This window comes from Eubalaena glacialis, chromosome 10 (assembly GCF_028564815.1).
Source record: "Eubalaena glacialis isolate mEubGla1 chromosome 10, mEubGla1.1.hap2.+ XY, whole genome shotgun sequence".
NCBI classification, from domain to species: Eukaryota; Metazoa; Chordata; class Mammalia; order Artiodactyla; family Balaenidae; genus Eubalaena; species Eubalaena glacialis.
The window spans coordinates 110220676-110244226 of record NC_083725.1 but is presented as its reverse complement, the minus strand read 5'-3'; the positions used below and the strand labels follow the sequence as shown (position 1 = coordinate 110244226).

The window sequence follows — 23551 nt, the reverse complement described above, 5'->3', positions numbered from 1 at the left end:
TAGACTCAGAACCTAAAAGGAAGAACTGTCTCACTTTGGAATCCTGAGTTGCTACAGTGGTGGACATCCCTATTTACACTGCAGATTGGACAACCCAACTTTTTTTTTTTTTAATTTAACATACAGAGCTGGAATTTTTATTTAATAATATGAAAATCCAATCAAATCTTATTAAATATTTTGATAAAAATGAAACTATACACAATTCTAGGATCCAATGTTCATCTAGTTGCCAATATAAGAAATAATTTCATACTACATGCATGTTGTGTCACATATGTACATATTTAAGAGTAATACGAGTTATTAATAATCTAAAATGTTCTGTGCCACCATGTAACCTGCAACTGTTGTGAAGACAATGTGAGTACCAATTTGTAAACCCAGTTATTTTCTAAATGACTCACTTTAACTTTCCTCCAAGGAAAAAAGAGTTGTACCACATTTTCAAAGACTGTTCCACATTCCATCCCCAAAGAAGTCCGAAGTCCTAAATCTAGCATTCAAGACCCTAGATAATTTTAGCCCAGCTGACAATAGAAGTAACCAGAAACTCTGGATTCAAGTGTTACCTCTGACACTTATCCAAGTCACTTTAACTTCTGGTTTGAGTAAGGGCAAGTGAGTAGCAAGATGTTTTTAGAAGAGGCATAAAGAGAAATATTTCCACAAAGAAGCATGTCACTGAAGACTTAGGAAAGAAGAATGGCATTGAAAGACATACTTTCAAGACAACTGCAAACATCTATAAATGCTGAAGTAATACACATCAAGCAGTTATTTAAAGCAACTTCAAAATTTGGGGGAACGTGATTGCCTAGAGTATTTCCTGCAAGATGCTATACAGTTTACCTGACCAAAGGAGAAGAGGATGGAAGGGGGAAAAATGTTTCCTGATTGAGGTCATCGCCCACGGATGATATTAAGTAACAGAATGACAACTAGATAGTTATAATTAAAGAGAAGAATAGAGGGTAACCAGGTCAAGTTCTAGGGCTACACTCCAAACAGAGAGAGACAGAGAAATTCTTTCACTGAAGGACAGGCTAGCTAAACCAGAAATCTTGAGAGGGAAAGTAAGAATGGGTGATTCAAGACACAGCTACTCTGGTAATCAAATATCCTTTTACTTTCCATTATGGGGTTGCCACAGAACATCAATCACTGAACAGTTGCTGCTGCTTCTTCAATCCCACCAAAGCCAACCAGGCCAAGTGGTTCAGCAATATGCTTTAACAACCATTACTGCTTAAACACACATATAGAAAGGGAAAAGAGACATACAGTTAGTTACCAGGATTGATCACGTCCCCTGATGTGCAAGACAGAAATATGGATACAGTGACCTATAAAATGGTACCTGAAGCCACTTAATCCCAATGATTAGGGCTGTGGGGAAGCAGGAGCTTTTTAGTCTAATGAGCAAAACGAAAAGCAGCAGATAAGTGGGGTAGGCATAATATTTGGTCATAAACCAAATCAACAAATGTACTCAAAAGGAAACTCAATGTACTCAAAAAGAAGGCTGTCACTTCTACTATTCATAGAAATTTGAATCTGTAGACAAGAAGGTGGAGAAATAGATTTCTCTAGGGAAGAAAATTTTGATCTCATGTCCCAAACACATACAAGCTTATTCTAAGTAGTTGCCTTACTTTTATCATTCTCCAAGACAAGGGTCATCAACCTATGCAAATTCTGCTACTTTGCAAATTATGTGCTGACTATACTCACATGCAACTTCTGCAATGGGACAAAGATGGAGGCTGGGCCAGGTGTTCCCTCAACTCCTTACAAAGCCTACACAAAAAACTGTTAACAGCTGTTGTCTCTGGGGTCTGAAGTGAGGAGACTTTTCTTTGTACCATATAGTGCAGGAGGAGGTCCTATACTGTGTCTCCCCTTATCTCCAAAACACACCCATTAGACCTCTCTGAACACGTCTACTGCCCCCATCTCTCTTGCTTGCTGGTAACAACCAGCCTCAGGGCCTTTGCACTTTGTACCCATATCTATGTGACTTCACCCTCTAATTTCTTTTAAGTCTCTTTCAAACATACCTTGTAAGTGAGGCCCTCCCTGACCACTCTGTATTAAACAACCTCACTCCCACCCTTGCACTTCTTATTCACCACCCTACATATTCTGCTTTATTTTTTTCTCAATAGTGTTATCACACTCTGACTTACTATATATTTACTTGCTTACTTAATATCTATCTCTTCCAACTAGAATGTAAGCTCTGTGAGGTCTATTTGGTGTACAGCAGGCTCTCAAATTTCTTTTGAATGAATGAATGAAGATGTTTTACTTTTGTAATGAAAACAAAAAGTTAAATTTTAGAAAAATAAATCAGTATTACTTCATTTGTCTTTCTACACATTTTTTCTAATTGTGACCTTAGGCCCATCAGTTGGGGTCTCCAGTAGCCTTACCTGCAGATTTGGCTGACCTTCAGCGGGGCAGACATTCAAATGGCCAATTCTGCCCTGGTTTACAAAGTAGTCAACAGAGAAGAGAACAACAGAGAGGTTACAGAACTTCCCCCATTCCAACAAAGAAACAATGGAAAGAAATCAGAATGGCACCAATTTCTCCTTTAAAATAGACCACTCTATTTTTAAAAGTGTACTGAATATACACCAGCTACTTTATTTCAATGAGATTTACTTCACTTGCAATGAAATGGGAACTGTAGGTGCCTTGATAAAAGTACTGAGAAGTTGACTTAGTTTCTATAACAATGTCTTATATCCTCAACCACCGGAATATATTTTGGTTTTTCAAATATAAGCTCCCTAAAACAAAAATCTTTTCACTCCACAAAGAGACCTCTCAATATGAGACCGCATTCCAATATAGAACATGGGAAGCACACACAAAATTGACAATTTACTTTGGGAAAAGTATCTTTTGCTCTACTGTCAACTGAACCAAAATGAGTAATTAATTAGTAAATGTGGATGAGATTTGAAAATCGAAAAAATAAAACCTAATCTTAACTACTAGAAGAAATCAATCTTCTTGAATCATAACAATTAATCCTAATCTAGACCTAACTGAAATAAACCAAAAGCAGTATCCTAATACTTGTACCTTCACCACATGAAGTACAATTTATTCTATTTTAAGAACCAGAAATTTCTTCCAGGACTTCCCTGGTGGCACAGTGGTTAAGAATCTGCCTGCCAATGCAGGAGACACGGGTTCGAGCCCTGGTCCGGGAAGATCCCACATGCCGTGGAGCAACTAAGCCCGTGCGCCACAACTACTGAGCCTGCGCTCTAGAGCCCACGAGTCACAACTACTCAGCCCATGTGCCACAACTACTGAAGCCCACACGCCTAGAGCCCATGCTCCGCAACAAGAGAAGCCACCGCAATGAGAAGCCCGTGCACCGCAACGAAGAGTAGCCCCCACTCGTCACAACTAGAGAAAGCCTGCGCTCAGCAACAAACACCCAATGCAGCCAAAAATAAATAAATCTAAAAAAAAAAAGAAATTTCTTCCATATTACGTGTTAGTGAGGCAAAGTGATGCCCATGAAGACCACCAATCTAAGGGGAAAAAAAGACAGGGGAGGCAAAAAGACAAAGGGAGACACCAAATAAAAAGGGGAAAGCAAACGAAAAGAAGAAAACGTAGGAGAATCAGTAGAGGGAAATGGGGGTTTAAAAAAAATATGGAGAGCTGGGTGAAGGAGTTATGATAGGAAGCTACGAAGTGCCAATAGAAATTAAGTTTAAATACTATTCAGAACACTAGTTTCATGGGTTATTTAGTATGAGGGAAGGAAAAAAAGAAGGAAAATCTTAGGCTGGAAGAAACCAAAAGTTTCCAGGCAAGGCTGCATCTAACACATATGTATTTCCCACAGGCCACAGTTTAGCTTTTCCACATAGAAGAGCAGACCTTTTTCTTAGAGGCACACTTCTCATAGGAAGCACTGATGAACTCAAAATTTCTACAAGTCTCAGTTTAAATAAAGGTTGAAAATAGAAAATGATGTTTCCTGAACATAAAAAAGGGAGGTTTATTTCAAGAAAAGACATAGTAAAAAAAACTGCCTTCATTGCTATGTAACTGTTTCCTGTACATTCAAAACTAACGTTATCCTACAAAATCCTGGTTGGACAAGTGAGACGGCAAGGAAAAGAATCTGGTTCAAAGTCAAGAATAATAAACCCAAACAGAGCTTTTTCAACCCACTCTCTGCCAAAATTAAAGGAAGTTTATCCTTGGGTGCTAGAGTTCTGTCTCTTGTAGATACAAAAAGGTGGGAGAAACTTGTATTGCTGTTTTTTCCCCTAAAGTATCCAAGTCTCCTAAGAAATTACTGCAAGAGATTCAAGCTTTGCCACCAGCTTCTCTTCCCTCACTCACACCTTACTTTACTTTATTAAGGGTTATCCATTCCCCTAGCACCCATATTTTGGACAACCCTGCCCATGTAACTCCCCAAACCTGCCTATTGCTAAAGGCACTTTTTTCCCCATTGAAGAAAAAAAGTTAGCCTATCCATCCAGGATGCCCATTTATTCTGTACTATAAGCATCTATATCCACCATAGAGTCTCAGGTTTTAAGACACCTTAGAGGGAACTTAGTCCAACAGACAAATAATGTTTGAGTTCACTTAAAGTATCCATTCTAATAGCAAACACAAGGTGTTCCCATGAGCTGGGCAACATCCTATGAATTTTGCACGTATTAAGTCACTTCATCATCACAACAATCCTATGAGATGGTTAATATTATTGTCCTTATTTTACAAACAAGGAGATCAAGGCATAGAGCAATTAAACAATTTTCCCAAGGTTACTTGGCTAGTTAAGTGGTAGAAGATTTGAACCCAGGCAGTCTGGCTCTGGCATCCATGCTCTTAACCATGCAAAGCTGCCTTGCCTCTCTAAATTTATGGAACACTGAGATTGGAAATTCCCTGTTTAGTCAGCATATTGATCAAAAAATACAGAATAATTAAGCATTTGTGGCAAAATTTTAACAATTGGTGTCAAGGTGAATGAAGGGTATATAGGAGTTATTGTGCTACTCTTCCAACTTTTCTGTAAGCTTGAAATGTTTTCAAAATAAAAAGTTAAAGTTTCTTTTATCATCACACAATGGCACAAGTTTTGTGAAAGTGATGCCCAAATTATCTGTTAGCCATCAAAGAAGGCTTTAAGAAAACTCTGGATCCTTATAACGTTCCCACTACATGCCTGATTTAAACTGCCCACACCGGGACTTCCCTGGTGGTGCAGTGGTTGTGGTGCAGTGGTTTAAGAATCCGCCTGCCAGTGCAGAGGACACGGGTTCGAGCCCTCGTCCGGGAAGATTCCACATGCCACGGAGCAACTAAGCCCATGCGCCACAACTACTGACCCTGTGCTCTAGAGCCCGCGAACGACAACTACTGAGCCCACGTGCCACAACTACTGAAGCCCGCGCGCCTAGAGCCCATGCTCCGTAACAAGAGAAGCCACCGCAATCAGAAGCCCACGCACTGCAATAAAGAGTAGACCCCGCTCGCCTCAACTAGAGAAAGCCTGCGCACAGCAACGAAGACCCAACGCAGCCAAAATTAAATAAATAAATTTTTAAAAAATAAAATAAATTGCCCATACCACTCCAGAAAGGCTTAAGGACTCACTGGAGAGGAAATGGCCTTAAAAATGGGGAACACTGTCCCTGAACCAGAATAGTAAATGTGGGCCCCGTTCTCAATACTTAATATTTAATAATCAATAACATGCAATTCCAAGTAGACTTAGTGGGAAAAAATTACTTCCAAAAATACATTATACAATATAACTAAATACAAATCAATCCATACCCTTACATCCCACTTGTTAGTTCTAACCAGAACAGTTTTTCTTCCCCGCCTTCACAATCTCCCTGCCAGGCTATATCAATGCCCTCTATTGCAAACCTTGGAGGCAGCTGCATTTAGGCAGAGCAATCCCTATTTCAGCTTCTCAAAGCATTTAACCCCTTTTGCAAGGGAAGAGAACATGAAATCGCATACTGATAACCTATGGCTTGTTCCTTTAGGCAAATTTCTTGTTACTATTATTCCAAATTTCCCATGAAAATTAATTTGGGTTCTTAAACTCATAAACTTCCCACTTTGTGAACAAAATCTCCTGAAGTTTCACAGTGAAAGCAGTGAAAAAAGTACAATGATACCCAAACATATTTTCTTTGAAGCACCAATGTTCAAAAGTATGTTCCCAAGCTTTTTGTTTTTATTAACAAGTATAAAAACCATTCACTTCCAACATGGCTGAAAGCAATATTTCCCTGCTGCTGCCCTAATATGTTCTGGGTAACGAGTTCCTCTCCCCAAGAAAATGGCTGCATTTAAGGTTTCAGTGGTTGAAGTTAACAGCTGCCTATAGTATGAAATGAACTGACTAGGACCCTTACTTTTTTCTTTTTTTTTAAATTTATTTATTGATTTATTTTTGGCTGCGTTAGGTCTTCGTTGCTGCACGCGGGCTTTCTCTAGTTGCGGCGAGCAGGGGCTACTCTGTTGGGGTGCTTGGGCTTCTCACTGCGGTGGCTTCTCTTGTTGTGGAGCACAGGCTGTAGGCGCGCGGGCTTCAGTAGTTGTGACACATGGGCTCAGTAGTTGTGATTTGCGGGCTCTAGAGCACAGCCTCAGTAGTTGTGGTGCACGGGCTTAGTTGCTCCGCGGCATGTGGGATCTTCCTGGATGAGGGCTTGAACCCGTGTCCCCTGCATTGGCAGGCGGATTCTTAACCACTGTGCCACCAGGGAAGTCCCGGACCCTTACTTTTTACACTATTATTTGTACCATCTGCCCAGAAAGAAAACAGGATTAAAGGGAAATTAAAATTTTAAATCTTCAATTATTTCCAGAAACTTTATTTAAAAATGGAAGGTGGGAGATGTGTAAAAGGTTGAAACTACAGACTAAAGTTTCAAAATTACATTGCAATTTTATTAATCTTTGTTGACTTGCTTCCTATTTCAACTTCCTTTCAGCCTTCCCCACAAAAGTCCCTCACTGATTCCCATAGTGCCTATTTAACCAAAGCTTACTGAGCACCTCAATATATCCCAGACACTAAGATAGGTGCTAAGAGGATACAGAGGTAAGACAGTACCTACACTCAAGCAGGTCAGTACAGAGGCAAAGACAAAAATAAATAGATAATTTAATAGAGACACAGATGTAGAGAACAAATGTATGGACACCAAAGGAGGAAAGTGGGGGGAGGGGGGTGGGATGAACTGGGAGATTGAGATTGACAATATACACACTAATATGTAAAAATAGATAACTAATATGAACCTGCTGTATAAAAAATTAAATAAAATTCAAAAATTCAAAAAATAAATAGACAATTTTAATACAGTGTGATAAACATTATTTGAACTACCTGCTACAAACCTCTCCCTGCAAGTTGGCAATATCATTCCAAACCACATGCCAGAAAATTCTCTGGAAGAAGAAATTTCACTGACAATCAAATGAAGTTTGAGACATTTCCAGTAAGTTTAAGAACTTAGAGGAGGGCAATGGTGTGCATATGGAAAGACTCCTGTTCTAAAGATTGAAATAATATCCATTCTAACATATCTAGCTCCCCACCTCCCCACAGGCTTTATGGAAAATGGATTTTTTTACGTACATTACTCTAACACAGAGGGGGTTGGAAATCTAAATGAGCACTGACCTTCAGGCAAGATGAAACACTCCTGCCTCTAGCAAGGGCTCATTTTAGTTCTGGCTCGTTTCTATTCTCTGTGGAGAATGGCAGTGTTTTAGTGGTTAAGTCCACTAACTTTGTAGTTAGTCAGACCAGGGTTTAATCCTGGCCTCGGTCACTTACAAGCACTGAAATTTTCAGCAAATCTCAGCTTCTCTGAGGCTCAAATTCCTTAAAAAACAAAAAATAAACCAAAAAACAAACAAACAAAAAGTTGTTGTAGGAAATTAAGTAAATACAATAGTTTATGCAAAATGCTTAGCACTCAGTAAAAAAACAAGGAGGGGGGTGGGGGAGGGAGGGTGGGCAGTTAGTAACAGGGGACCACCAGGTACCAAAATAGAAAGCAATAAATTATTACAGAGCTAATCATTTTGCTATTCCAACTGAAGAGTGATCTATGCTTAATTTATTTGCATCCAGCCTCTCTCACTCATCCTTAGAGAGCAACTACCTCATAAACCCAAGGCTGAATTGCAATTACTTGGAGCTTTTTTTTTAAGATTTCCAATAGTCCCCATTTTTATCCTAGCTGAAAGAACATGTTCTAACCCCTCTAACTCTCCATAACTGGAACCCTAAGAAAGGCACTCGGACTCTAAGCACCCAAAGGAGGCCCCCACCTGGAACATAGCATACCTTAGTCATATAACAAAGAAACCAACAGCATACAGGAGTCAGACAAGGAAAGAAAAATCTGCACAACTCTTACTTACTTGTCTTTTTTTACCCCCAAACCAAAATGGGGAGCAAAACAAAAAATAAAAGATTTACTTATTCACACCCCTTATTATATTTCCTGGAAGAACTAGTAGAGGTGAGGTAAAAGACAAATCTTCCATCTTATCATCCAAAAGGCTCTAATAGTACACACCAGTCAAAACAATGCCTCAGTTCGTGAAATAGTCCTGGACGCTAGTTAACTAGGATGTTCACTGCAGCTACACAAAGCCCAGCATTTAAAGCTGGACCCAAACCACCACCACTCAGTCATCCAGAACCTATTTTCAAACTGCCTTTGTACTCCTTCTTCAGATTCCCTCATCCCTCCCCCTAAAGGTTGAGTGGGAAACTGACACTCTGGTAGCAACATGACCAATCCTCCAAAGATCCACCAAGAAACCCCTAGGCTGGGGTCAAGGCAGAAAGAGCATTTGAAAATTTGTTAATGAAATAAGAACTACAGCCCAACAAACTGTACACATTGTCCTTTTTCTTTCTTTTTAACTGCACTTGCTATAATTAGGAGATCCAGACATTAAAATCTTACTGTAGCCCTTGCATAAATTATATTAAAAGAAGGAACAAAGTTCCATTTCCTCTGAAGCCACAACGTCACAAGAATGAAATCAGCTTTCAAGAAATACTCATGTCTGGCAAAGAAATTCAAGAAAGTGTTCTAGTCTAAAAAGAATTAAGGGGTGGGGGGTACAAAATCAGAGGATTATTATAGACACATACCAGTTTAAAGCTAATGAGCAGCTTACATATTAAGGCCCATCTTGTTACAATTAGGGCAGTATCTATTGCAGTTATAATTTTCAAATGATTCGCATTTTCAAAGGGAGAAGGAAGAGAACATCCAGTTTTCAGCCACTGATGAGTTGGTTATGTGGTTATCTAGCATCAGGATTTTTACAAGAATGTGTTTGCAAAACAAAAACAAATCTTAAAATTAAGTATAAGATATGAAAGCACAGTCATGGGCCTTCAGATCTTAAAGACTTCTGATTTCACAGCAAATTAACCAAATAAAAAACTCACCTCCAAAAAACAACTTTCAATTTGGTTTAAAAGTAAGAATTCCCCTTGTGCTTTCTCAAATGCATCCTAAACACTAAAGTTTGTGTAAGTGTTTTACCCTTAGCCTAACCTTATTTTAGTCCAAGGCCCTTTCAGAGAGCACAAAGCTGAAAATATTTTCACATGTGCCACTTTACTCAGGTGAACTAAAAAGCATGATTAAAATTTCCTTATTCCTTTAAGCACATAAACCAAACGTTATCGTATATGCAGACTGAACATACAATACCTCCACAAATCTTTGCTAGCAAAGGTAGTTTTAGAAGGAAGGGGATGGCAATTCAGTTACCATGGATCCATTTATTTTCTTTTATAAGGCTAAGCAGGGAGGCTAAGTCTAGAAGGAGAATGAGGCTCCTACCCACCACACCTGGAAAAGTAAAAGAAGGATCCACCCAGGAACAGCAGGGCTGAAACCGATCTGGGTCGTTCAAACTCTCTATGGGAAAAAATATCACCACTTAAGCTGCAAAGCTCCCTGCAACTTTCCACTTCCACAAATCTAATGATAAAAAGGAGAAAAAAAAGTTTTGAAACATATGAAGAACCATCTGTATAACTAGCTTCCGACCCGGACAAATTCCTTTCCCAACCCACACGCAACATGCCAAAAAAACCAACTTTTGGTTTGGGCTCTGAAAACAGAAGTTTGTTAGCCTAACCTAGAAAAAAATACATAAAATCAAAGAACACACCAAAATGTAAATTTATGGAATTGCTCTCACCCTCCTGAATCTATTCATCTCCCTATATTAGAGAGACCAGAAGTTTGTTTCTGGGTCTTGAACATTTTACTTTGCTTTAAATATGATAAAATACCAAAATTCCCCGAAATAAGTAGAAAGAAAAATTAACTGCTTAAAAGTTACCCGTCAGCATAACAGACTCTCTCGTTTTTAAATTCCCTCGGTTACCGTAAGACAAAAATTCAACTTGGCTTATCCTCCTTTACCCGTCTATACACATATTTTTTAAAAAGGCACACACCTCAAATGTGGACTTCTAAAAACCAGTCCTTTAAGAAAGAAAACCAAGGCTTCGTCAATGTTCTGAGAAAGACAAATCCAGCAAGGTAGTTGATTTTTCGCCACCTCTTCCTCCTTTCAGGATCTTTCCTGCTCTTCTTTCTCTCTCTCCCTCTTTTTTTTTCTCTCAGATCCAACACCTAAAATGGAAGTTGCACCCAGCCAAAGGCTAGGGAGCCTGGGTGGTGACAAACTGATCTGGCAGCCCTACCCCCTCGCTTTCCTGAGTGATGTCAGCCCCTGAGAACTTCCAATAGGAGCCGGGCATAAATCAGGGAGCTGATTTTATCCAATAGGAAACTTTATTATAGGAAATTAAAAAAAAAAAAAAGGGGGGGAGAGCAAGAGGAGGAGAAAAAGAGACAGGGGGAAGTTTTATATATATATTTATATTTAAAGTGGAGACCTATATAATCTCTGAGGAATTACTGCAGAGCTGGGAGGGGTCGGGGAAGGGGGCTGAAGGAATAAGGGGTTTTTAGAATGGCATGCCTAAGAACCTCGGTTCTCTTTGATGGTGGGGTTCTTGCTCCCTCCTTCCTTTCCGGGTGGGGAAGCAAAAAAGAGCTGATTTTATTTGCCTGCTGCTATTTGGTTTGTTGCTTTCTACCCCAAAGCATTTCCCCAAAGGAAGACAGGAAGGGAAGGAGCGTGAAATGCTAGAAACAGGACTACAATGTGTTGATTGGGACGGTAGGGGATATCTGAGGTAAACTCTCAATTTTATTGTTTTGGTTTAAATGCATTAGAGTTAATTAGAAAACCTAATGCTTGGACTTGTTAACAATTTTCAGTGTCTATACTTTCAACTAGAAGGAAGCTGAATCCACTAGGCTGTTGAGGAAAATCACTGTCTTCCCATTTGTCCCCAAATCAAAATAATGTGGGTTTGAGGGGGAGAGTAAATGATATCCAATAAATAATATATTTGGAGGAGACGAGAGTATGTGTAAGGAAAAGAAAATCTCATACCTAGAAAATTCAATTTATTTGTTAACTTTGCGCTTAAGACTGTCTAGTTCATACATTCTGTTTATGCTTGACCTAAATAAAGGATTATAGCAAGTATTCTTTTTCTGAATTAAGAGTTATATTTAATATGTTCTTAGACTATTAGGCCATGAAGGACAGAGATTGAAATTTTTTTTTTTACATGCTTGACAAAGACTAGTATTTTATGGTCATTCGGGGATTAGCTATGTGAAAATCATACTGATAAATTGAAAATTTTCTTTCTTACTGAAAAATCTATCCTGTAAACTGCTACCAAATGAATCTTCATAAAGTTTTCATAATCTAAAATAGTTAAGAGCATAGGTTCTGCAGTCAGACTGACTGGCTTCAAACCTTTCTCTGCTGTAAGTATACTTAATCAAGTAAATGTACTACATACTTCGTGACCTTGTAAAAGTTATATAATCTCTCTGTGACTCAGTTTCTTAACTATAAAATGGAGATAATAGCTATATCTCTTTCACAGGACTGTTGTGAGAATTAAAATACACATGAGGTTCTTAAAATAATGCATGGCATATAGTACAAACTCAGTAAGAATGAGTTATTATTACCAATATCTACCCTACCGAAAAACTTTCAGTGATTCACCATTGCCCAATAATAGCAACCAATAAATGAAGCATCTATCACGTGAGGGCACTTTGCACTCACTCACTGTCCCTAACTTCTAAAACACCACCATGGAGATAGCATCACCACCGTTTAGAGACGAGAAAATCAAGGCTCAGCAAGGTTAAGAAACTAACCTGAGCTCATCTGGCTAAGGAGTAAGCCCCTCCATCAGTCTGACTCCAAGGCCCATGCTCTTTCCATTACCTTACACTGTGGTCGGGATAAAGGCCAAGTTCCTCGTCTGTTTTCAAGATGCCATATTTATTCATCCAATACATTAAAGTAACACTTATTAACCATAATCTGACCTTTCCTTATGTCTCTAAACTGGAATTCCGCTCCTCCTCAGGATGAAAGTGCCCTTCTAATCAGCTTTATCTGATCGTTACCCACCCCCTCGTATTTGGTCTATGGTCTCATATACCCTCATATTTGGTCTAATGTGGCCAAAAAGGACTTCTCTCAGAAGTGCTGGAAGACGTAACAGACATCACAGCACTTGTCTGATGGGGTTTAAACAAACTATAATAGAATAGGAAATGAATACATTTGACAGAGAAACAAACAGCCTTTAACTCTCATTGTCTAAGAATCTTTTCCAGTTACCTTATCACATCTTCTACCTCTACTTTCCATCTATTCCTAGTCCTACATAGCAAGTTTAAAAGCCAAAGATGAAAAAAAAAAAAAAAAAAGCCAAAGATGATTGTCAAAGGAAAGCAATCAACACATATGTTTGTTGATTCACTGGTTCCTAGGTCAGAGCCATTATCTAGAATATGCTGTGATTTTCCAGAGATGGATTAGTCTTGTTTCCTTCACACCACCACTAACTTGCAAGTATTTTGCCTTCCTTTTTTCATGTGTATGTATGTGTGTGTGTGTTTTCCTGTCTCCCCCACCAGAAGATAAGCTCCATGAAGGCATAAAAAATGTCTTTCTAGTTTATGGTGCATCCCCAGAGCTCAGCCTTGTATCTCATATTTAGCAACAGATGAATAAATGAATGAAGTCTGTTGGCTTACTAGTTATATAATCCTGGACAAGCCATTTAACATTAATGAATTTGTAGATAATATTCAAAATAAAATTATATACAAGTCAAAAAAGTTAACTCAGTGGTGAAAAAGTTGTTAAATTTTAAATTTATCTCAAATAGGCATCTCCAAATAAAGAATCATAAGGATTAATACTCACTGAGGGAAAAACTGTTTATACTCTGTGAACAGAAAAAAGACTAGTTCCTTCTGGGTTATTTTGAGCACCATCCCACTCTTCCAGACGTCAAGGATAATGAAATAGACAAGTTTCCTGCTCTCAAGTTTACATTCTAGTTGGGGTGGTGGGGGGGGGGTGGTGGGGGGGGTGTGGTTGCAGAAGATTAACAGATAAGATGTCAGATGGAACATTATGCAGAGATCAAAACAGACTGATGAGAATGACTTGGGGCTTGTTCTAGACTGGATGTCAGGGACAGTCTCTCTGGACAGGTGACATTTAAGTTGAAATCTGAATGGTAAGAAGCAGCCAACCATGAGAAAATATAAGCAATGGCAACTACTAATGCCAAAGCCCTAAAGTGTGGGGCTGAAACATACTGGATCCAGCAGAGCATGTTGGAAATGAGGAGGGAGGGATAGGTGGGAATCAGAATGTGAAGGGTTCTATAGGTTAGAGAAAGGAGTTTTGATTTTATTCTTAGGTGGAAGAAAGCCTGTGGGGATTTTAAACAGCAGAGTGACATAATCCAGTCCACATTTTGAAAAGATCTGGCTGCTTATGTGCCAAATGGATTAAAGTAGGGGCAAGAGGACTTCGCTGGTGGTACAGTGGCTAAGAGTCCGCCTGCCAACGCAGGGGACACGGGTTCAAGCCCTGGTCCGGGAAGATCCCACATGCCGCGGAGCAACTAAGCCCGTGTGCCACAACTACTGAGCCTGCGCTCTAGAGCCTGTGAGCCACAACTACTGAGCCTGCGAGCCACAACTACTGAAGCCCATGCACCGAGAGCCAGTGCTCCGCAACAAGAGGAGCCACCGCAATGAGAAGCCCGTGCGCAGCAACGAAGACCCGACACAGCCAAAAATAAATAAAAATTTTAAAAAATAATAATAATTTTAAAAAGTAGGGGCAGGAGCGAAAGCAAGGAAATTAGTTTGAAGGTCAAGTTGCAGTGATATGGAGTTGACTACAGTGGTAGCAGTAAAAATGGAGAGAAGTCAATGGATTGAGGATGTGTTCAGAGATACAGGGTTGTTTTTGTCTGGGGCTTTTTTTTCTTTCCTTTTTTGCTTTTTGGTTTTGTTTCGTTTTGTTTTTTATGCATGGAAGACTACAGTCAGTGCTCACTCTTACAACTCTCAAAGTTTAACTGCTCCACCAACAACCATCACCACGTACACACAAAGAAAAGATACCATAAAATGGTGAAAGATTAGGGAAGAGCCGTGAAATAAAATTATACTTAAAAAAGAAGTGTTAAAATTATTATGTAGGGCAGAGCACTGTGCTGTGATGGCTCTACTTCTAAAACAGACTAAAACTATAAATGCCAAGGAGAAGAAATTTTTAAAAATCCAACTCCAAAAAAAAAAAACTGGCTATCCATACAAAGGAAAACAAAACATTTTTACTCCTTTCTACCCTCTGATGACAACACATTACCATCCAAAGTTTGTCATTTTTGAAGCCCTGCATAGGATGGCCATTTATCATTCCCTTTAGAAAATCTACTAACACAAGATTTAACTGAAATTGGATTTAAAAAAAAACAAAAAAAACCAAACATAAAACCAAGAAGTGAGTCCTCATTACCTCTTGAAAATTAATCTAATCCTGGTAACAATATATTCATGAGAGGATGTAATACTTATATTTTCTTTACAACCCCGAAGAATCACCTACAGTGGTATTGCACCTACGTAATCTAGTCTTGATTCCACAGTAACAGATGCGTGAACAAGTATTGTCCTGCCTTTTTTTTCCTTGCTTGCTCGCTTTGTGTGTGTGTGTGTGTGTGTGTGTGTGTGTGTGTGCTGACAACATCTAAAACCTGTCTTTCTGCTAAGTTTTATGTCCTTTCACGAACTGCTACCTCTTCAAAATATGACGGCAACCAAAAATGTCTTCTGTTCCTTGTTTCTTTCTTCGTCTTAAAAGCAGGAGGCTCAAACTAGGGAAGACATTACCTGACTTGGAAATCCACCCCCACCCCCCATATTTCAATCAACCACCTCAAATCCTTTTTGAAAAGGTGCAAAATATCAGTAAAGATACACTTGAGCGCCCTGTACTACTCACCCCTCTACGTTTTGTCCGTGGGCAGGTTCCCCTTCTCTTAGACATCGTCCTTCCTGCCTCCAGTTGGCCTCCGCGGGGGCTGCTCCGGGCGAATTCACCACACTTTGTCCCCAGTGGTGTTGGATTCAGCCGGCGCCGTCCAGCGCTGGACATCACCTGGCAGCGACCCGAAGCCGGGACCCGGGTCCTAACGCGCACAGGGCAGAGAGAAGCTGTCCAGATTTCTAAAGTGGCTTGGCATTCTCTCTAAATGTTTAATCTCGAGATCTTTTAATTTTTGATATTCATCCCTGAGAACAGCTGTTTCCAGTCGGGAAGTGTGCGAAGGAAATCAACACCGGTGACCCCCCTCCAGACGGAAAGTTCTGCCACCCCCTGGGTCACGAGGTCTCCGAGATGTGGGGCTGGAGTGGAATCTGTGAAAAACCTGAATTCAGAAACTAGCCCGAGGACCTTGTTCCAGAACATTCCTGGCCTTAGGAGACATCTAGTGAGAGACATGGGGGACAAGGTGCGACTGGAGCCATCCAGAGGCCTTCTCCTCCATTACGCCTGGGGTGCTCTTAGTGGGGCCGAGGCCATTCGCAGCCTCCTCAAAGGGAAGCCGCAGGTGCCCTTCTACCACCTTGGAGCCTGCCCCGTTGGGAGTCCTGAGCCTCTTTTCCGTGTGTTTTCATCGGGTACAGAGGACGAGGCCGGCTTGCAGAAGAATTCCTTCCGAGCGGGCCGTTCCCCCTTCCTCTCGCAGCCCTACCGCCTTCCCGCAGCCTCCAAGTCCCTCGAGACTTAGCCTCCCGCCCAAACCGCTCCTCGTCCTGTGATTGGCTCTTTGAGGAGCCTCTGCCAATGGGGATAACGTATTCGGGCAGACGTAAGCCCGCGAGCTGGGGGAGGAGGAAGGACGTCGGGGCCGCGACGTGCGGTGAGCGGAAACGTGGCGCGAGGTGTGTGGCACCGGCCGCGTGGCCTCAGGCCCTCGCTGTCACCACTTCCCAGTGCATAAGGATCCCCGGGCCTGCGGCAGGACGAGGGCACCAGGGAGTGGCTGCAAAGCCCGTGCGGCCGGAGGTGACGGTGTTGGGTGAGCCTTGAATTAGGGCCTCCGCGATCCCCACGCTCCATTCCCAGAAACCTTTGCGCCGAGAGCTCTGTCTTCAAAGGAGTTGGGCCGAGGCGCCCAGCTTTGCAGGGCCTTCCTTGAAGCCCTGCTTTCCCCCGCCAACCCCGATTCCCTTGGTTCTGGACGGGGAGAACCCTCAGGACATTGTGCAGCTTTGCTAAACCCCACCCCCACCCCCAGCCCCGTCCCGTGCCAGCCTGGACCTTGGGAGGAAGCAAGGCAGGCTGGACCGAGGACCCAAGCACGGAGAGGACAGCAGGAGCACCTCCTGCCGCAGAGCTCTTCCAGGTTGGGTCTGGGGACAAGGCCCAGGGCTGGTGGATTGGGAAGCTTCCCCAGGGCCTACCTCTGGGCCCTTGCAACAGCTGCCATCCTCCATCCCCATCTCTCTGGCTGGGATGGAATTGAGCCTACAGTTTCTTAATTTACCTTTCCACTCTTTTCTTTCCTGATAGTTTGACGTGAACTGTTCGGAGCTTCAGTGCCACCTGACAGAAAACTGCGTGCCAGGGAAGGAGCACCGGCTGTGCAGTGAGTGTGGGGATCTCAGTGCAAAAAAGCTGGAAACGTAGTGAGCCTGAAGTCAGAATACCCGGCTTGTGTTGGGAGGGGTAGAACGCTTAATTATCCTTGCTTTATTGTTAGCCAGAGAACTGACCAGATTGACAAACCGAAAGGCCAGATTCTTTGCCAATTTCCAGGTGGAATCAGGCTCACTTCGGTCAAGAACATCTGAACGCACGGTGGCAATATTCTTACTGCTGTGAGAGACCTTCCCACCAAGTCCAGCAGCTTCTTTTCTTTACTGTGCACCCTCTGCTGGTTAGTGTGATAGAGTGAGCTCAGAGAAAAGAAGGTGTGTACGACTTCCTAGAGGTCATTTAATACTCCGTGGTGTTTTGTTAAAATGTGTTAAATTGGGGAAGTATACCCATGAAACGGTGCTCAGGAAGAATATGAGTAGTAAGCAGTATAGGAGTTGGGTTTCTGGCAAATGTGAATGAGGAAGGTTTAAGGATAAGAACAACTCCATTTTTGGAGTGCTAGTTTCGTGCCAGACACTCACAGTACTAAGCAATTTGGTAAAATTGACTCATTAAATCTCTAAAACAGCCTTACGAGGTAAGTACAGTACTGTTATAATTCCCATTTCCTAGATGAGAAAAGTAAGACTCAGAGAAGTTAGGTCATTTGCCTGAAATTATACAGCTAAGCTAATAAATAACAGAGCTGAGATTCAAATCTAGGCTGTTTCTGAGCTCCCACCTGTAACCACCAGGATATTCTTTCTTAAGATACCCTTGGCACAGTTCCTGGGCTTATGGTTCCTCAACTCATGCTTTTGTCTCCCACTTTCAAAATTTCCCTGTCATTTCAAAGACAAAAAAAAAAAAAAAAAAAAAAAATTAGGTATAATCGTGCTTCTGAAAGGTATTATTTCACCCACAGGAATCTGATCCATGAAAACCTAGGTTTGTTAAGAGACCAACATGTGCTCTCCTGCCAGTCCCAAAATCCTATACAGGAATCCCCGGTTCCTCCGGCTAGCTTTTCTGCAGCTTCATCACCAGCAACAGAGTGGTGTGTTCTGTGATGTCCTTCTGCAGGCAGAAGGTAAGAGACCAGTAGGGACTCAATTGAAAACTCACCATAGACTAAGATAAAATGACTTCAGGGCCAAGCAGTGCAGGAAAAAACCAGGAAAGTGTGTAATTATCGCCTTTGAGTACTGTAAGCTATTTGGTAAAGAGCTTGGCTCTTTCTAGGACAGGTACATTTTTCAAGAGTGAAAGTGAGATGATGCTCCTTCGCTTAAAAAATGAAACTAATTATAAAGTTTTGTAAGCATAGAAATTCGGTAAAACATGGATACACCGTAGTGGGATGGTTGTGAACATTGAGTTAACATACGTAAAGCACTTAGAACAGTACTTTTAATGTACTAGGCACAATGTAACTATTAGATGATACTATTACATATTTTCCTTTTTTCTTGTCTTCAAATTGATGGCTTTTATTGTTTTGTTGTTAAACCTAAAAACATATAGCTTATTTCCACCCCTTCCCTTTACACTTGAAATGTTAAATCAGCTTGGGGTAGAGCCTGGTATAGTGTAAAAGGCCTAAGACTAGGAGTCCGAGTTTAAGTCCTAGTTTTGTTACTAACAGTAACAAATGAGCAAGTAACTTCACCTCTTTCCAGTTCACTTTCTTCATTTATCAAAAGGGATTATGACAGCCAACATTGTGTAACACTCTACAGTTTGCAGAGTACATATAGCACAGTTTAGTGTCTCATTTGATTCTTATAACAGCCTTGTGAGATGCGGAATGTTACATGGTTCCAGCTCTACAGATGAGCGAATTGAGGCCTAGAGAGTTAAGTGACTTGTCTCTTGGCTCTCTTAGGAAGTGCAGAGTTGGGATGCATTCCTTAATTCAAAATAAACATAAAAAGTATCAGCTGCCTGGTGTATGCTAGTATACTTTACTAGCATGGCATGTAGTATATATGAAGATAAGTCCATCCTCGTAAGGAAACCACGTAAAGGGGAGACGTTCCAATAACCAGTGCATCCAGGTAACTGGGCAGTATAATAAATAACATTGGGGTAAGTATAAGCTGATACAGGAGCACAAAAGAGGAGCATCCTTCACAGACTTGAGTAGGTTGGGGGATGGGTGTTAGGGAGAATTTCTTGGAGGAAATAACCCCATAGGGGACTTCCCCGGTGGCACAGTGGTTAAGAATCTGCCTGCCAACGTCGGGGACACGGGTTCGAGCCCTGGTCCGGGAAGATCCCACGTGCCGTGGAGCAACTAAGCCCGTGCGCCACAACTACTGAGCCTGTGCTCTAGAGCCCGCACGCCACAACTACTGAAGCAGGCGCGCCTAGAGCCCGCACTCCGCAACAAGAGAAGCCACCGCAGTGAGAAGCCCGCACACCGCAACGAAGAGTAGCCCCCGCTCGCCACAACTAGAGAAAAGCCCACGCGCTGCAACGAAGACCCAATGCAGCCAAAAAATAAATTAAAAAAAAAAAATCAACTGTTAAAAATAAATAAATAACCCCATAGGTGAGTTGTGAAGGACAAATAGAAGTAGGAGGAAATGGGGTAAGATTTTCCCAGGCAGAGAAAACAGCATGTACAGAGATGTGCACGTGACCAGGGATTTGCGAGTGGTTCATTATGGCTAGAGCACAGACTATAAATGTATTGATCAGAGGTGTGGCTAGAGAGATCAGCAGGTCTGAAGTGTTACACCAAGGAAGTTGGTCTTATCCTAAGAACACTGGGAAATGTATTTAAAGGTTTCAAGAAGGTCCTAACTGCTTTAGAAACAGCACTCGGGCTGCAATGAGAAGAATTATTAGATTGTTATTGAGCCCAGATAGGAGGCTATTTTGGAATCCAGGAGAGAGGGAATGGTGGCCTGAACTAAGGCACTGAGAATAGAAAGAAATATATAGTTTATGAGCTATTCAAGAGAATTTACAAAACTTGCTGCAGTTAAGAGCATAGACTGTAGCCCTGGGTTCAAATCTTGTCCCTGCTCCTTAACTGTAATTGTGGGCATGTTACTTCACTATGCCACAGTTTACTCATCTGTAATGACAGCTACCCCACAAGGTTGCAGTGAAGATTAAATGAATTAATGCTGCTAAAATCCTTAGATGCCTGGCACATAATAAGGACTCAAAAAGTATTAGCTTTTTTAAAAAACTTAATGTTTGACTAGATGCAGTGGGTAAGAGAAAAGAATCAAATATGACTTCTGGTTTTCAGGCCTGGGCAATTGGATGAATGTGCTATCTTACTTTGAAGTAAAAACTGGGACGTTTTGGAGTGTGGGGAATGGTGAGTTCACTTTCTAGAAAGGTTGCGTTGGAGGTACTTGTGGGACCTCCACGTGGTCATGCAGGCTACGGCATGCTTAATATCTCAGAAAAGATACCTGGGCAGATGTAGAATCTGGGAATCCTCAGCAAGCCTTTGCTAACTGAAGCCATTGGAGAGACGGAAATTGCCCGTGAAGTGCCCATAAAATGAGAAGGTTGTTCAGGACAGTGGATACCAGGCAGTGGAGAGAGCTCAGGAGAGAACTGAGCCCTGATTATCCATATCCAGAGCTCATGATCTTTCTGTTAGACCACAAGCAGCTTCTATACAAAGTTTTAAACTCTTGTGTGAGTCAAAAACATTTACTCAGCAAGTATTTGATCCCCTACTTTGTGTCAAGCACTGGCTATACTTCAGTGAGCAAGACAGACACGGTCTCTGTCCTCACAGAGCTTACAGTTTAGTGAAGGAGATGGACAATTACAGCGCAGATGGCTGAATGCTATGATAGCTACAGAGCACCTAACCCAGACAGGGGGTAGGGTGGGGGAAGGCTTTCTGAAAGCCTAAAATAGATAAAAACTGAGTTAGCTAGGTAATGGCAGAATGTTCCAGGCAGGCAGAAGAAATAAATTTATCCTTCTACTTGAACTTCTGTGGAGGGAAATTGAGAGAAGAGGCAGCACATTTAGGTAGTAATGTCTGTGCTTAACCCATGAACATGCCGGTCGGCATGAGACAGATAACAAAGTGTTTGGGTTTCCCTCCAGGCGAGGCAGTCCCAGCCCATTGCTGCATCCTTTCGGCCTGCAGCCCCTTCTTCACAGAGCGCCTGGAGCGGGAGAGGCCAGCTCAGGGTCGGAAGGTGGTGCTCGAGCTGGGGGGCCTGAAGATCAGGACACTTAGGAAGCTGGTGGACTTCCTATATACCTCAGAGATGGAAGTATCTCGAGAAGAAGCCCAGGATGTGCTTTCTGCTGCCCGTCAGCTCCGTGTATCTGAGCTAGAATCCCTTCAGCTAGAGGGTGGGAAGTTGGTGAAGGCCCCTCAGGGTCGAAGACTGAACAGGGAGTGCCTACAACCTCCAAGTGCTGCTGCCATCTCTGCCAGGGTGGTGGCATCCATCCGCCGCCCTCGAACTCCACTGCCTGTTACCCAGACTCCCTGTCCTCTTGGGGCAGTGAGACTGAAGTCCTCGGGGAAGGAGGAGGGGGCCCAGGAGAAGAACCACCGACAGAACACAGAGAACTTGTCTGGCACTCTTCTGCTCAAGAGGAAGGCCAGAGCCTGCCCAACTCCACAGGAGAAAAGCTCTTCACCGTCAAGCCACAGTCAGGGACCTAAAGAGAACAAAAGTTACCCTGCCCTTGGTCCTACAGCACTTTCCCCACCCAGCTTGTACCCCTCTGTGGACGAGCGACTATTGCCCAGAAAGATCAGGCTGAGCCGCGCAAAGCTGTCTCCTGATGTCTGTACATCCAAGCCTGCCAGCCTTTTAAGTGGACCCAGCTCAGTACCCCCAGCGCCTGGCCGGCGTCTTTGGCGGCAGAAGAGTATAAATAAAGAAGCACCAGAGGACGAGCAGAAAACAGGGCGAACTAGTCCTCTACAGAGCACCCCGAGCCAATCTGGTCTTGGAAAGTCGGGTGGGAACAAGAAGCGGAGCCCTGAAGTCAGGGCGCCTAACTCCGACTCTGCAGAGGAGGGGCAGGTTGGCAGAGTGAAACTTCGCAAGATTGTCAACGGGACCTGCTGGGAGGTAGTTCAAGAGCCTCCCCTCAAAAGCTCTCAAGACAGCCCTCAGATCCCAGAACCTGAAGACTCGGAAGAGCCTCCAGGGACTCAGCCGTCCTCAGGTAACAAGCAGGAAATGTCATCTGCTAGAACAGACCTGTGTGAGGACTCCCCCACGCGCTCTAGGCTACAAGGCATTCTCCTCTCTGCTAGCCACTCCCCAGACAACCCAGTGGTGAAGTCCGAGTTTGGGTCCAGTCCAGAGCTGATAGGGAAGGCACCGGGATTGGATATTGACTGCAGAGAGCCCTATGCATTTGACACAGCCCTGCTGGGGCAGCCGTGTGAAGCTGAGGAGTACCGAATCACGAGTGCTGCTGCCACCAGTGAGCTGGAGGAAATCCTGGACTTCATGCTCTGTGGCTCAGACATCGAGCCACCCATAGGGTCTCTGGAGAGTCCCCGGGCTGAGGGCTGCAGGACCCCTAGTTATCACCTGACAGAAACAGGAAAGAACTGGATTGAAGGGGAAGAATGGTGTTTGCCAGATGTGGAGCTCTGGCCCAGGGAAATCACAGGATTGGAAAAGGAACCTGCTGGTGAGAACAAAGGGCCAATTGAGCCCTTTAGCCCCCTTGTCATGCCCTCCGAGAACAGAGAGCCAATTGAACCCCGCAGCCCCCTTGTCATGCCCTCTGAGGTGAGTGAAGGGGAGGTGCTTTCAGTGGGAGGCTCCTGGACTGCAGACCTGGAAATTCCCAGCTCCCAGCCACTGGATGGTCAGAGAGACAAACTTCTCCACCTCAACTCCCTTAACCCTCCCCAAAGGTCCTATGGGGACCTCTCACCTCCCTGTTCAAGCTGGGTGGAGACTGGGCTGGAAGTGTCCCTAACTACGGATGAAGTATTATACCCTGCTCCAGAGGCAAGCAAGGAGGGATTTGGCAACTCTGAGTTGTTGGATCCACTTCCTGCTAGCCCTGAAGAGGAAGAGATTGATGTGGTGGACTCGATGTCAGAGGGGATTGTGCCCATGAGTATTCCCTCCGTGTGGCCCGACCCTTCCTCAGAGTCAGAAACAGAGGTGGACATACTAACGTAGTGGAGTGGGGAGGGCAGGTTAGAGGGAGTGGGCGGGTGGGAAATGTTGGCTAACAGAAGGTACACGGACGGGCTAGCACATGCCCTGTCCTCTTAGCACAAGAGGCAGATATACCCCCAGCTCTCCTTCCCTCCCCAGGCTTTTGGAGACAGGCAAAAATCGTTCCATGAGTAGAAAATTATGAACTTGAACCACCTTACCTCTTTATAATCTATTTTGCAGTTAGTGACAAACAAGTGAAACAATAAACTGTGTGT

At 42.8% G+C, this 23551-nt stretch overlaps 2 protein-coding genes across 13 annotated transcripts in view; one reads left to right on the top strand and one right to left on the bottom strand.

Annotated features, from left to right (window-relative positions):
• CTNND1 (catenin delta 1) overlaps window positions 1–15684 on the bottom strand; it is a 51674-nt gene extending 35990 nt beyond the window's left edge. For 5 of the 12 annotated variants that reach the window (XM_061201777.1, XM_061201786.1, XM_061201787.1 and 2 more), the window contains exon 1: window positions 10529–10768. Coding sequence is in view for 2 of the 12 variants with exons in the window: in XM_061201783.1 (XP_061057766.1) it covers window positions 15496–15648 (153 nt within the window). In the remaining 10 variants the exon portion in view is untranslated. Of the gene's footprint in view, window positions 1–7705; window positions 7780–9911; window positions 9981–10528; window positions 10769–15495 lie in introns of those variants that run through there. The other 7 variants (XM_061201783.1, XM_061201785.1, XM_061201788.1 and 4 more) reach the window with 5 other exon arrangements.
• Window positions 15685–18105: 2421 nt separating this feature from the next.
• On the top strand, window positions 18106–23294 carry BTBD18 (BTB domain containing 18). Its single transcript, XM_061203378.1, has 2 exons — window positions 18106–18229; window positions 21229–23294. The coding sequence occupies exons 1-2, from the start codon at window positions 18106–18108 to the stop codon at window positions 23292–23294; spliced, it is 2190 nt and encodes a 729-aa protein (XP_061059361.1).
• Window positions 23295–23551: the final 257 nt, after the last annotated feature.

Bases quoted from the DNA above. Each gene is read 5' to 3' on its own strand.
- BTBD18 (XM_061203378.1), top strand. From the start codon at position 18,106: ATGTGCTCTCCTGCCAGTCCCAAAATCCTATACAGGAATCCCCGGTTC. The intron at 18,230-21,228 runs GTAAGAGACCAG...GTTTCCCTCCAG, and splicing joins TGTCCTTCTGCAGGCAGAAG to GCGAGGCAGTCCCAGCCCAT.